The following is a 15,557-nucleotide window of genomic DNA, read 5'->3' as shown; positions in this document are numbered from 1 at the left end:
TCCCAACTCAATTTCCTTGTCCACAATTCTCCTGTTTGCTATCAAGATACTGAGATTCACAAGGTCGATTTGCTTCCTGTCACAGCCCAGCATTATCCTGTCAGAGGACACCCAGCTGGCCAGTAGTGGTCTGGAATCCCTGGGACAGACACAGGGGACTGGATGGGGCTCGGCTTCCTCCAGGGACTCTCTCTGGCCTTGCTGAGCCTAATATGAGCTCACAGGCTTCTTGTCAGGGTGGTGACACAGAAAACAGGATGGCTAGAGTAGAGGGAGAGCTTTGCTGAGCTACCTCAGTTGGGCACGACTGAAGAGCAAAGGTTCAGAGCGATGAAATGTTCTAGAACATTCTAGGAGGCCCAGGAAGCCCTGGCTGGAACCTCAGGCCCAGCAGAGTGGTTCACAGCATTTTGTCTCTCCCAGCCAGGCTGAGGGGCCAAGGATGGGCAAAGGGTGGGAGTGGTTATACAACCCATCAGACCTCTATCATAGCTTCCTAGAGGCCATGAGTAGAGCGTTGGGGCCAGTCTGCTGAGCCCTAAGCCTGAGGGTAGAGTATGGGGCTCATCTGGACTTAGCTCTAAAAGCATACTCAACCTGCAGGTTCTGTTTTTCAACCCCCTCACCACCACATACTCCAAACCCCTGATCAGCAGGATGCCAGGGAGACAAGGTAGGGGCTGGGCTCCTGTGAACCCTGCTCTATGTGCTGTCTGTGGAAGAGCAAACCGCACCCTCACCACAGTCTCATGCTCACTCTTATTCCTGACTATGGTGTGGTTGTGGTGTCCCTAAACAGTCAATATGATGAAAGTTTGGTCCCCAGTGTAGTGCTTTTGGGGTGCCAAACCCTTTAAGAGGGGCCTGGCAGGGGGTCCTGAGGTCACTGTTGGCTCCATTGTTGGAAGGCTTTACAGTATTTTTCACAGAACCCTTGAGTTGGTTCTCATAAGGTGTTACAGAAGGAGCAGTGCCTCCCCCGGATTCTGGCTTCCTGTGTAGTGGTGTGAGCATCTCTTTCACATTCTCCCATGATATCATTCACCACTAGGTCCTCACCAGAAGCTGAAATAATGGGGCCACCTGATCTTGGACTCTCTGACTCTCAAACTAGGAGCTGAGTCAATCTCTTCTTTATCAAGGAGTACTGTCTGCCTCTGGCAGTCTGTCACAGAAGTGAACAGAGGACTGGCCCACTGATTCTTTTAGCAGGGGGCACAGGGGAGAGTCATATAGCCCAGGCAAAATGTAAACTAGTTTTTGATAAATTCAAATGTATTCTTTTGTGTGTGTGTGTGTGTGTGTGTGTTTGAGACAGAGTCTCCCTATAGTCCCAGCTGACCTGAACTCACTATGTAGACCAGACTGGCCCTGAAGTCACACGATCCGCCTGCCTCTGCCTCTCAAGTGCTGGGACTAAAGGCGTGCACCACCATGCCCAGCCTAAAATGTATTCTTAGACTGGAGGGATGACTCAACGGTTAAGAGCACTGGTTGCTCTTGCAGAAGACTCAGGTTCGATTCCCAGCACCCACATGGCAACTAACAACTTTCCGAAATTTCAGTTCCAGGGGATCCGATGCTCTTTTCTGATCTTCACGGGCACTGCATGACATGGATTCACCTACCTACATGCAGCCAATACATTCATACACATAAAAAAAATAATTTAAATATCTTTAACGATGTGCTCTTGGCCATCAAGAGTCCCATCCCTGTAAGACGCTGTCTTCCTCCCAACAGCCATCAACTGCCAAAGATTCCTTAGGTTGGGTTGAGAATTTTTGCCCTCTTCCCCATGTCTATGCTGGGGTTTTGTCTGGTTTGAGCTTACATAGGACTTGTGCATGTTGTCACCACTGCTGTGAGTTCATATGAGTAACTGACCAGCTGTCTGGAAAACACTGTTTCTTGGTGCACCAGTGGATGGAACTATGCTGAAGGACATTTGGGGAAACAAATCAGACTCATATATGAGAGTCCATTAAATTGGGCAGGGGCAGTGGGGGGAGGTGCAGATAGGGAGGGGATCTAAACACCATCAAACTAATTGTATTAAAATTGCAAAAATTCAGTGTTTTTTCTTTTTTAATGTACTCTTGGAGCTGGAGGCATGACTCAGAGGTTAAAAACACTCGCTGCTCTTACAGAGGACTGAAGTTTGATTCCACATTGGGTGACTCACAACTACCTGTAACTCCTTCTCCAGGGGATCCAATGCCCTTCTTAAAAATAAATCTTTTAAAATGTACAATTTTGCATATTAAAACATGCTTATCATAATCATAAAGTTCAGTACAAAGAGGAAAAATTCATTCTCTAACTGCCCAATAGTTCTGTTGACAAGTGATATATACCTTCCAGTCTTTTCTAAATGTGTATGTGAACACAGAAAAGCAACAGCTGTGGGTTCTGTGTACACAGAACTGAGCTCACCCTATAAGTTTATGTTCTGTTTCCTAAACAAACATATCCTTGTGCCATATCATTACCCAGTGCCACTAAGCATGCCTGGAAAATGCCAAGTATCAACAGCTTAATGCTCTACCACATGGACTTATCGTGACTTATTTAACTGGAACCCTGCTCTTGGGTAATACAAGTTAATTCCTGTTTAGAAATAAATACATGAAAGTTGTCTTGTTCTTAAAACTCACTGCACAGCTGTGATAATTGCCTTGGGGGCAAGTCGCAGCAATGTGTTGACTGGGTGTAAACACCAAGAACCTTTCTAAAGGCAACAATAAATATTGTCTCAGTTCCTTCTAGAAATGTCTGCATATTCACATTCATACCATAAGAGCTTGCCTGTTCATTCACTTCACTGCCAGAAAATCCCCTTCTGACTCTTAGCAACATTGATGCTTTAAAAATGGTGTATTTGGGCTGGCAAGATGGCTCAGTGGGTAAAGGAGCTTTCTGTCAAGCCTGATGATCTGAGTTCGATCCCAGACCCACATGGTAGAAGGGAAGAACTGACTACTGAAAGTTGTCTTCTGACCGCCACACACATAAATAAATGTCATGTACACACATATACACACACAAGTAAATGCAATTAAAACGGTATATTATAGTTGGGCATAGTGGTTCACACTACCTAGCATATGGGAGGCTGAGTCAGGAGGATTGCCATGAGTTCAAGGCCAGTCTAGGCGACATAGCAAGTTTAAGTTTGAGGCCAACCAGAGGTACACAGAAAGACCTTGTCTCAAAAAAAAAAGTATATTCTTCTATTTCTTGAATAGCAAAGTTAGATATTTTTCCATGCGGGTTTTTCTCAACCCTTGGCATTTTTCTTCTATTAACTGTTTACTTCTTTTGCTGTTTGGATTCCCCTCTGGAGTGTAGGGGCTTCCTGTGTGTTAGATGTGCCTTTACCATGCTGCAAACATTCCCTTGCTTATTGGCTGCCTTAAATAAATAAATATATATATATACACATATATGTATATATCAAAATAATTCTAGTGTGTGTGCCTGATGTGTGTGTGGAGACGAGAGAGCCACAGCACACACACAAGGGTCAGAGGACAACGGTGTGGAGTCACCTCTCTCCTTTCACCTTTACTTGGGTTCTGGGGATTGAACTCAGGTTCCCAGGCTTGCACAGCAAGCACCTTTGCCCATGGAGCCATCTCGCAGCCCTATTGTTTGCTTTTAATTGTGTTTTTTGACAGAGTTTTCTATTTTAAGACACCAAATATATCTACCCACCTCTTTACAAGTCTTTCTACTGGATTTATGCTCAGTGAGCCTGCAACAATCAGAATATTCTTCTTGCTTTAAAGGATTTAAATAGTTGGATGGTGTGTTGGCTTGTCTTGGCCATATGAGAATTTAATTTGCTACTTATTACGTTTGTGTTGCCATTTACTTGCTTAGAAGGCTCAGTAATTGTTCCATGCACATTTCTCACATGCCCACTATGAGACGAGTGTCTTCAATGCTCCATTTTATTTTACTGCCCTGTCCATCTCTGCTTAGGTAAGTTCAGTATCACCCCAGTTATTTGACTTTACGAGATGTTCGAAGTTAGTCTCTGTATTTGCACAGATTTCAAGGCCGTTCTTGACTGTTCATATTTCTCAATGAACCTCAGAACATCTCATCAAATTTCCAGTGATTAATCTGGGAAAATCAGCATCTCTTTTCCATCAGTCTTTCTGGAGGATCACCATGTGTCTCTTCATGTGTTTACATATCTTCCTGTGGTGAACAATGTTCCCTCTTCTGTATGTCCTACGTCTGGCTTGTCTGTACTTTCTCAACTGCAGATTTGGGTTACTAGGGTACAGGGAACTTTGCTCTCTCAATTAGTCCTAATACCCAGCGTTGTTGGTTCACAATGTTTGCATAAGGGCATTTCAATCAAATGCTGACTACATACGCAATGCTGGTCACCTGGGATTTTATCACCCAGTAATGTCATGGCCATCTTAGTTTGTGTGGTATACCATGATGTTGACATAACAGCAAAATTACCTAGTGAGGAACTGGAGAGATGGCTCAGGGTCTAGAGTACTGACTGTTTTTGCAGAGGACCTGGTTCTGATCCAGCACTCACATGGCAGTTCACATCATCTGTAACTCCAGTTAGAGGAATTCCACACCTTCTGACTTCTGTGGGCACTGCACACACGTGGTACAAATACATACATGTAGGCAAACACTCATACACATAAAAAATAAATTAAACTTTAAAAAAATTACCTAGGGGCTGGAGAGATGGCTCAGTGGTTAAGAGCACTGGTTGCTTTTGCAGAGGACTTGGGTTCAATTCCCAGCACCCACATGGCAGCTAACAACCATCCTTAACTCCAGTTCCAGGGGATCTGATGACCTCTTCTAACCTCCGTGAGCATCGCACAACACGGGTGTACTTATACACATGCAGGCAATGCACTCATACACATAAAATAAGGAATACTATTTTAAAAACCTACTTAGTGATACCATTCTCACAATGCATGCCCATTGTTTAGTGACGCATGACTCCATTTGGCCTCATTATTAAAGTTTTATTAACTACAGGATTTCCAATGGATTCTTTTGGATTTTAACAGCAAACACAAGTCTGTCTGATCTTTTCAGATATTACTTAAATCTGTCTAAGATTTTTTCAGACCCACAGTAAGAGAACCACAGTAACAAACTTATGTATATTTTGCCTGTTTCCAATTTTTTTAATGTGTGTGGCATATGTACATGTTACATGGGTGTGTGAGTATGTGCACGCAAGTGCAAATGTGTGCGTGTGGAGGCCAGAGGTCAATGTCAGATGCCTTCCTTCGTTGCTCTTCACCTTATTTCTTGAGACAGGGTCTTTCGAAAACTGACCCCGGAGCTCACTGATTCAGGCAGGCTGTCCGGCCAGTGAGCCCCAGGGATACTTCTGTGTCTCTCACCCCAATTCTGGGATGACAGACGCACACTACCACATATGGATGCTGGGGATCTGAACCCAAGTGCTCAGGCTTCTGTGGCAGACACTTTACCCACTGGGCCTTCTCCCAGGTACCGCTTGTTTTAGTTTTACTGCTCCCGTCTCTCGGCTGGCATCTTCCAAAGTGAGCTCTATGGAAGGGAGGGCAGTGATGTGAGGAAAAGGGTTCTACTGAGAAACAGGTTTGCGAAAAGATGTACTCTGATCCACCGCTTAGAGACTCACCAGGCTGGTTCCCAAGTCTTCGGAAACGCTGTGGTGGGGAACAGCTGTTCTCCTTTGTTATGGAAGCCTCTTCAGCCCTCTGTTCCCCCTGTAAACATCTATTACCATTCGGCTGTGCAGAACACCTTCAGGGAACTGTGTTTCTCTTTCTACTGTTAAACCAAATGCTGGTTTTCATGCTACCATCTAACAGGAGAACCTCCCAGCTGCCGTGGACCAGTCAGTCACCCTGCTCTGTCCATCTGTCTTCATCTCGCCTGGGGTCTCTCAGCCACCACCTGCCACACAGCTCACTATCCTGATTATGGAAATAATTCTTATGCCTATTTCCTTGCTCCAGGTTTTACTGTGGGGCTCCAGACCCATGTGCCTCCTTTATCCTGGGCACCTTGCTGGGTGGCTCTAGGCACCCTGCACACTTCCAACACCTCTTGTCTCTTCTGAGCTCATGGGCTTCTCTGAACACCCGCACCTTATCTTGCATTCTCCATCTTGAGTGTGTCAGTCAGCTCTTTATTACTGTGATGAAATACCCAAGGCAGTAAACTATTAATTATTTATTATTTTTATTTTATGTGTATGAGTGTATTGCCTACATGTGTGTAAGCACACCCATGCCATGCAGTGCCTGAGGAGATCAGAAGAAGACATTAGATCCCTTGGAACTGGAGTTACAGATGGTTATTAGCCACCATGTGGATGCTAGGAATCGAACCTGGGTCCTCTATTAGAGCAGCCAGTGCTCTTAACCACTGAGCAATCTCTCCAACCCTCAAGAAAATAAACTTTATAAGCAGAAGATTCATGTAACTCATTGTTTTGGTGGTTCAAAGTTCAAGGGCAGGTGGCCTTGTTTGATGTGGCCTCTGGTTAGGTGACACATTATGGCATGAGCATTTGTAGGAAGGGGTGGTCACATCTTTAACAGGAGCAGAGACCAGAAAGGCAGAATCCTGTGACCCCTTTTGAATGCACACCCCCAATGACCGAAAGACTGCCCTCTTGCCTCCCCAGTTCTGGGATTACAGATGCACATCACCATGCTTGGCTTTTATATGGGCACTGGGGATCGAAACTAAGGTCCTTGTGCTTGCATAGCAAGCAGTTTACTGAATTTGTAAGATTATCTTAAAATCACCCCTATCCTGAGAGTCAGGTCACCTGTTTCTCTTGGTGCAGTCTCATTCAATTTGGGAATTATTTAGCAAGGGTAATACACCTCCATCTAAAGCCTGACACTATCCTGAAATCTGCCTAATTCACTTTTTTTGTAGTCAGTACGACACATACACTGAAAGCTAACAAAGGTAACATGTTTACAACAAAGTACAGACCTGCCTCACTTCTAAAATGTCCTGAGGCATTCAGAGTTTTAATTGAATTATGCACAAAGAGAAACTGCCACCACAGTGAAATAGGCTTATCCAAGAGGCCTGGAGATAGCTTAATATCAGGAAATCTATTCAAATAACCTAGGTATCAGTTTGCTAAGGACAAAACATCATCTAGGGCTGGGGACATTGTTTAGAGGGTAAGGGTGCCTGCTGCATAGGCATGAGGACCTGAGTTCAAATCTCTAGCACCCACATAAAAAACTAGGCATGCCTGTAACCCCAGTGCTGTGGGAGGCAGAGACAGGAGGATGGCTGGGGCTTGCTGGCTACCAGCCTGGCTCCAGGTTCACAATAAGAGGCCCTGTCTCAAGGGAATAAGGACAGTGATAGAGCAGGACACAGTGTCCTCCTCTGGCCTCTGTACCCCTCCACGCATATCACCTAATGTATTTTTGAAGATTTTCTACATATAAAGTGTCATGCTAGGAGTAAGCACTGACATGGTCCCTCCGGCCTCCACACATGCACAGGCATGCACACATGAATATATACACACAGACTCAGCTTGAGCCCCTTTCCAGGTCAAGGGGTTCAGTGTGCGCTTTGCATGCTGTAGACTCATTGGAGATATTCACATTTCCCCAGCAAATCCTTAGTTTCCCCAGAATCTCTCAGTCCTTGACAAGGATTCATTCTCAAATTCAGATCTGGCTCATCTCTCACCATTCTGACTGGGCCCACGTGTCACCTACACACCTGCAGTAGTTAATGATAAAAACGGAAAACGGGAAGCTGGGTGCGGTAGCGCATGCCTTTAATCCCAGCACTCAGAAGGCAGAAGCAGGTGCATCCCTGGTCTCCATAGTGGGTTCCAGGACACCTGGGGGTCACAAGGGGACCCTGTCTCAAAACAATGGTTCCAGGTAGGGCAGCTTACCCCAAAGCCTGAAGGTTTACCTCTGATCAGTATTTGAGATTAGGCAACAGACAGGCACTCTTGTGGCCCATATGGTTCAAGGCTTTGTTGGTGCAGCTAAAACATGAACCCTGCACAGTTTCAGAATTTTACCTTTTTTTTTTTTTTTGGTCTTTTTGAGACAGGGTCTCCCTGTAGCCCCAGATACCCTGGAACTCACTATATAGACCAGGCTGAGAATTTAAAACACCCATGTCGTGCAATGCTGGCGGAGGACAGGCGAGGCTGTTGGATCCCCTGGGACTGGAGTTACAGACAGTTGTTAGCTGCCATGTGGGTGCTGGGGTTCGAACCCAGGTCTTCTGCAAGAACGATCAATGTTCTTAACCACTGAGCCATCTCTCCAGCCCCAGGCCTGGAAATTCCCAAGACACTGAGAATCTGGGCCAGATGACCCAGTGTGGGGAAAGCAGGGAGCAGAGAACATGTTGGCTATCCCAGAGGCAGGAGGAAAACCCCACTTGACTGCCCACAGATAGGAGCCTGCCCAGTCTTGGACTCCCTTCATCTGTGTGAGCCAGAGTCATCCCCTGAAACCCAGGGATGCAAGGCTCCACAGGCCCTCCCAGTTCCCCAGCTGGATCTATACAAAGGAAAACATGTCCTTGGCAGGAGAAGGAGACTCTCCTCAAACCACCTGATGGGACTGATGATCCTCAGTGCTTTCTTGTGTACCAGAAGCACAGCGTGACTTTCATTATAGTCATCCCTTAATAACTGTGGAGACTGGTTCCAGGCCCTCCTTGGACACCCAAATCCACAGGTCCAAGTCCCTAGGTAAAATCATCTGTAATGCAGCTCTAACATTCTTTCCAGTAGATTTTTTAAAAAAGTGTTTTCAAGGGACTGAGGAGATGGCTCAGAGGTGAAACACATTTGCTGCTCTTGTAGAGGTCCTGAGTTCATTTCCCAGCACCCACATGGCAGCTCACAACCACCTATGACTCCGGTTCCAGGGGATCCAATGCAATCTTCTGGCCTCCATGGACATAACACTCAGGTAGCCCATATATACATTCATGTATACACACACACACACACACACACACACACACATCTTTCAAAAAGCTGTTTCAAGGGCTGGTGACATTGTTAACTTGGTAGAGTGCTTGCCCAGCATACATGAAGTCCTAGGCCAGATCCCTAGCACTGCATAAGAACAGGGTGGTGACACATGTCTGTACTTCTGGCACTTGGGAGATGGAGACAGGAGGATCAGAAGTTCAAGGCCTCTCCTGGCTATATAGTGAGTTTGAGCCAGCCTGGACTATGTGAGATCCTGCCTGAAACAAAATAAAAAGCAAAGCAAACCCTTTTCAAGTGGGTTAGACATTCGTAAGTTATAAACATACTCCCTCCCCTATGGTCAGACCTGGACCATTTTGTTGGAGAATATTGCCAGAGCAACTCTTTAGTTTTTACTCTAGAAAATCTACCGCAATGTTCACTTGTGTAATTTTCAACAGTCTACAATTCCACAGAGAGAAGCCACATCCCATAGCAGGACAGACAAGGACAAATGATGCCCCCATTCTGGCACCAAGTCTTTGAACGTCAAGCACGTTATTAAACATCCCCTCAGTTAGCTTTCCTCTGACTTTTCCTCTGCTCCTAATGGTTTTCTTTGGAATATTTTATGTGAGCCAAAATAAATCATTGTTTAAATTGTTTTTGTCAGGTATTTTGTCACAGTAACAGGAAGAGTAACTAATATATCCACTACTCTGGAATAGGGCTCCAAGTTCTACAGCAAGTGAGGTAGGTAAGGCAAAGGACCCAGTGAGAGCTGGAGAAATGAAGGCACAGATTCTAGACACAGTCAGGGGGAAGGAAGGGGCACATGACCACGAATTTTTGAGACTCTGATATTCACTGTCATGGTTGACCCTGGAGGCTCAAATCCTAGATAGAGTAAAACGTTTGCAGCATCTTTCATAAGAAAACCAGCCAGTCAGAGCTGAGATCCCCAGTTACCTCTAAGATGGAAGCTCAAGCTTGGGTCACTCTCATCTTAGCCTGAAACGGCAGCACAAACCCCATGAGAAGATCTGGTGTGTATCCACATGCTGGACTGGCATCCACCTGCCCCAATCCCCCAGGGCCAGGCTCCAGACGCCTTAGGACAGCCCTGTGCTGAGCCTGCTACTAAAACTCATCAGATGGCCACCGTAGCCTGCTCACTGCCTCCCTTAGCCCTACCCACAGAGACCACAGCAAGGACTCCAGTGTAGGAACCACGATTCCCCATGTCCTGGCTCACCCAGTACTTTCCATATCCCTCTACTTCGGGATCTGTAACAGCTCTTTCTGCATGGCAGTGTCTCCTGGTCTCTTGGCCTCGCCATGCTGAATAACAGAGCATGGATTTTAAAGCCTGGGGCAAGGTCAAGGGCACTGTGGTCTGTGGGGGCTCACAGTTTCTTGTTTGTCATAGGACCATAGGCTGTCTAGCGAAAGGCAGGATGGTTTGAGTGAACAAATACTTTCAAAGGAGGGCTTGTTCTTAGGGCCCACTCATTCTAGAGAAAGGAGGTGTGTTAGGCAGAAGGACTAGGTCCACAGTGCTCACTCACCTTCGTGTGGCTCAGCAGGATAATCCGCACCAGCACGACATTGATGTGGGCTCCCAATGACTCGTCATGATAGATTTCATTGACCTGAAAGACAACCAGAGAGTCATCAGCAGGAACCATGGGCCCAAATCAACTCTAACCATACACATGGCATCATGCTCCAATCTCCCCGGTAGGGACTCCAGGAGGAGCCCTACAGACTCCTTCCTCTTTCCATACCCACACCAGCCACTCAGTTAACTCTAAACCACCTCTTTATCCATCCCTCCTGTCTCCCCCTGGCCTATACAGCTACCACCACCTGCCTGGATTACTGTAGCAGCCTAAACTTGGACCAGAAAACTGTGTCTCTACACTGGTCATCACTCTCACTGAAGCACAGCCCTTCCTTCAGGAAGGAATGAGAGCCGTTAGAGGAGACATTGCTCCGTAGCTGCTGCTGCCTGCTGTGAAATGGTATCTGTACATATTGCTGCAGTCAGCCCTCCATATCCACAGATTCCGCATCTCTGGATCTGACCAACTGCAGATCAAAAATGTTTGAGAAAGGAGTTGCTGCAATGTATAGACCTTTCCCCTGTCATTTGCCCCTAAACAGTGCCATAACTATTATACAGAACCTTTGCCTAATTGAATTTTAAGTGATGTAGAGATGATTGTAAGTATGGGGGGATGTGTGTATAGGTTATTTACAAACATCCCGCATTGTACAGGAAGGACTTGAGCGCCTAAGAGGGTCCTGAAGCTGAGTTCAGCGATGTTAAAGGACGCTGCACTTGGAAACGAGGATTATTTTAGACCCAGCACCAGTTCTGTTTCAACTTGCAAACAAGGAGTAGTTATTACTAGATCTCTTGCTCTGCTTACCTTGTTTGGTTTCTAGAGTGTTGTCTTCCTTTGCATTTCAATCACTATTACATTTAAAAACATTCTGGGACTGGGGAGATGGCTCAGTGGGTAAGAGCACTTGCTGTGCAAGTATGAGGACCTGAGTTCAAACTCCCAGCACCCACATGAAAAATGGCCATGCCTGTGCCTGTAACTCTAGCACTGTGAGGTGTTGGGGGGGACTTCAGACAGAGGGACCCCTGGGGTTCACTGGCTTCCAGGCTAGCCTAGATCCAGGGTCAGTGAGAGACCATGTTTCAAGGGAATAGGTCTCAATGGTCAAGTAGAACACCTACCGTTGTCCGCTGGCCTCCATGAGCCATCAGGCATGTATACCCGGACACCTACCCACCTCCCCCCCCACACAATAAAGTAAAATAAAAGGAAAACATTATTCTGAGCAGTTGTCCATAGGCTTCTCCAGATGTCTATGATTGATGGTTAAGCTCAGGCTCAGAGCTGCTAGAAGGTTCCTTCCTATAGAATTACTCCCCATCTGCTACCTCACACTTAGGATTTTCTGGAACAGCCCCTCACTATCCCCTCTTTCACCAGCTGAGCAAATGACACTACTCCTCACAGCCAGCCTAAGAGTTGCCCTCCTAGAAAGCTCTGGGGTCTGACTGATGCTCCAGCTGTATCCTTCATAAACCCAGTCACTGAGTGTGAGCTTCATCTCTATTTTCCCTCCTTGCCTATCCCCCTCCCCCAGGATGGAGCATCATGTGTCCAGCACTCACTGAAGAGATAATTCCATCAGTGCCCTTACTAGGGGAGAGGTATGAACCAGGCACACATGTTCTTTGAGTGCAGACTGGGCTGCAAAGCCTTAGAGGGGGGAAAGCTTGGCTGAACTATACCTTCCAGAACCCACCGCATCCCAATTTTCAGAATTCCTATGTGGGCAACTGTAATTGCTCCTTCTAAGCAGCAGGAAGATGCCTTGGGAAATCTGAGCTATAACGAGGAAAATCAAATCATGATGGTGATGGATGGGATGGAGAGGGACATAGGGCCTGTGAGACACACAGCCCAGTGGCTGCTGCTGTCACTGCAGCTGTGGATAAAGATGGCACAAATCGGAGTGCGGAGCTAATGAGCCCACTGGTTCCCAACCAATGCCACCCTCCAGCTCAACACACAGTCCCTGCCAAGCCACCTTCTGATTGTAAACTGGCTCCTGTTCTCTGTCCTTTGCCATAGGGAAGGGGTGACTGTTCAGCTGATGTGGGACCATCTACTCGATACCCAGGTGCCTGCCTTACCACCTGCAGCTCACAAGATGGGGCCTCTCCAGGTCCCCCCAGGAGGGGGAACTGTACCACTACCCCAGTCCCTGTGGTCTCCTCTAAAATCAGGATAGGAGTCCCCATCTCATGGAGCTCCTGGGAAGACTCAATGTCCACACGTGTGTGATGGAATGATATTTATGAAAACTGAAACTTTTTTCATAGCTCGGGAACCCTATTGCTCTCTGGGAGGTTTGAGGAATGGGTAGACACCCCCTAAGCCACAGGAGCTGATGCTTAGCTTTGAGAGCCAAGCTGGATTATCCTTTCAGTCTATGCTGAGACAATGACCTTAACAATCAGCTCTTTTACTTAAGGATTGTTTTATCTGTGAGGAGCCAAGCTGGGTTGTTTGGGCTCACAGAGCTCTGCTGAAAATCATGCACAGGAACAACAGAGGGCCGGGAAGGTCCTGCTGCAGCAGGAAGGAGCTGGTGAGAAAAATCCAGGGGAGTCAAGGGTACAGCTTTGCACCCCTGGTCCTTAGGGTCACATGTGAAGGTGGGGGTGAAGGCAGGGTGAGCACAAAACAGCCCTGGTAGCCAAACCAGAAAAGCAGTGTTTGAACCCCATACTGCCTGAACTGAGAGAGAGAGAGGTTCCCATAACAGAGGCTCCAGAGAGGCCAGAAGGAAACTCAACATGCCTGGGCAGCTAGCATGCCTAACAAGGAAACCAGCTCCCAGCCTTGGGAAGCAGATACCAGAGATCCCCTGAGCCCCAGGGCACAAGAGCAGGGTTGCTGGGGACTGTCTAGTCAGGTCACCTGGAGCTGGAGCACTGCTGGCTTTCAGGGGAACCTAGGGGTACTAGCCTGTAGGAAAAGAGGGCAGGCCTGCTGCCTGGCTGCTACTAAGGGGATGAACCCCAGTGCACAGTCTCAGTCTCTAGGGCATGGCAAAGCCAGATGCTGTGGGACAGATGTGCATGTGATGGAGGCCAGCTAAGCCACACACACCTCCCTAATGAGGAAGCAAGGACAGGAACAGGTAACACTTCTATAAAGACCAGATGTGACCCACCCATTCAAAGGGTGAGATTCTTGCCCCCCAGTGTGATGGCATTTGGAGGTGGGTTATGTGAGGTCAGGAGGGTGGGGTCCACGTGATGGGATTAGTGTCCTTGTGGAAAGGGACACCAGAGGGACACTTCCTGTCCTCTTCCTCCCCCCCTCCTCCACTTCCTCCAGCCCCCTCATCTCCTCCTCCTCCTCCCTCTCATCTTCCCCTTTATCTTCTCCAGTGAGGACAGTAAGAAGGTATTCACATATAAATCAGTAAGAGAACCCTCCAGGGCAAACCAAATTAGCTAGCAACCTTGATCTTGGAATTCCTGGTTTCCAGAACTATATGAGATAAACTGTTACTTCCCAGCTCTGTGTTGTTTTGTCCCAAGCAAAAAAAAAAAAAAGGCAAGTTGTGAGGCTGGGCTTGCTATGGCTTGCATAAGTGTCCCTCAAAAGCTCAAGTACCAGAGGCTTCCTACCCTGCCTGGGGTGCTCTAGGAAACTGCTGGAACCTTTAGGGGATGGAGCCTGATAGAAGGAAGTTAGGTGTTGGAGGTGTGCCTTGGAGATATTGGGATCTTGGTCTGTCTTTTTTCTCTCCTCCTCTGTCTCTGTCTCTCTGTCCCTTCTAGCAGGTGAACAACTTTGTCATATGCTCCTCACCATGATGTTCTGGCCCTCTATAAGTCCACAGTCGCAGAGCCAAGTGACTATAGAGTAAACCTCTAAAACCATGAATCAAAACAAACCTTTCCTCTTTTTAAGTTGATGATCTCAGATATTTTGTCACAGCAAAGGAAAGCTGACTAAAACAGGACCTTGACTTGGCTGAGCATTCTTCCAGGTATGTACAAATGTCCTGGGGTCAGAAACCATGAGGCAGATTCCCCAGCACAGAAGGGTAAGGCAGGGGAAGGATCTCAGAAGAGGGGGCTAGAGAGGGGGGTACTCAGGCAGGACTGACCCATTGTGGTTCCAAATCTGTTCTCCTGCAGGGCAGGAGAATGACACTGCATTTTTAAAATTTTTTATTTATTTATTTTTATTTTATGTGCATGAATGTTTTGCCTGCATGTATGTAAGTGCACCCTGTGTGTGCAATGCTTATGGAAGTCAGAGGAGGGTGTCAGATTCCCTGGAACTGGAGTTATAGAGAGTTGTTAGTAATAGGGTTTCAAACAGCAGCAGCTCCGCCCCCCCACCCCAATAGGGACCTATGGACTTTTGAAGCCTGAAAAAGGGAACTGAGCTGATAAGCACCTTGGCCTTTGAGGTCAAGGGAAACAGACTCTGCTAAGAGGCAGCCTGCCTTTCCTCTGATCTCCAAAGACAAGATAAGTAGATCCTGCCTGTTAACCAGAGATTTTAGGAGCTGTTTAGCACAGCAGCTTTTCCCTTATCTTAAGAGGACAAAAAAGTAAACACTTCCAGACCCAGATCCTGGCTGGCAGACAGAATGGAGCCAGGTTTACAAGCCCTGCTTTTCCTGCTTCCCCCTGCTTGATTTTTCCCACCACCCCCCTTCTGCACCCTGAAGCCACCATATATAAGTCCCAGCTCACAACCCGTGGGCTGACACTTTCCTTTCCCCCCAAAGGAATGTGTCTTGTGCGAAATAAAGCTCTATCCCGCTGAGAGTTTTATCTGTGTCTCGGTGCCTCAGCCTCCATTCACTCACTCTCCGCCAAATTTTTACCTATCAGTTAGCCGACTCATGGGTGCTGGAAACTGAACCTGGATCCTCTGCGAGAACAGCCAGTGCTCTTACTGCTGAGCCATCTCTCCAGCACATGACACTGCATTTTATAACAATGACTGTG

General features: G+C 47.0%; 1 protein-coding gene across 1 annotated transcript in view; it reads right to left on the bottom strand.

The window, feature by feature from the left end:
• Nucleotides 1-15,557, bottom strand: part of Adamts2 (ADAM metallopeptidase with thrombospondin type 1 motif 2) — a 244,116-nt gene that overhangs the window by 57,398 nt on the left and 171,161 nt on the right. The window contains exon 5 of the mRNA XM_017802958.2: nt 10,555-10,638. Coding sequence (XP_017658447.2) covers nt 10,555-10,638 — 84 coding nt within the window. The remainder of the gene's footprint in view (nt 1-10,554; nt 10,639-15,557) is intronic.

This window comes from Nannospalax galili, unplaced genomic scaffold (assembly GCF_000622305.1).
Source record: "Nannospalax galili isolate Female #2095 unplaced genomic scaffold, S.galili_v1.0 scaffold1206, whole genome shotgun sequence".
Classification (NCBI taxonomy): Eukaryota; Metazoa; Chordata; class Mammalia; order Rodentia; family Spalacidae; genus Nannospalax; species Nannospalax galili.
Note: the sequence above shows the minus strand (reverse complement) of the source record. Positions and strands in the feature narration are given on the sequence as shown.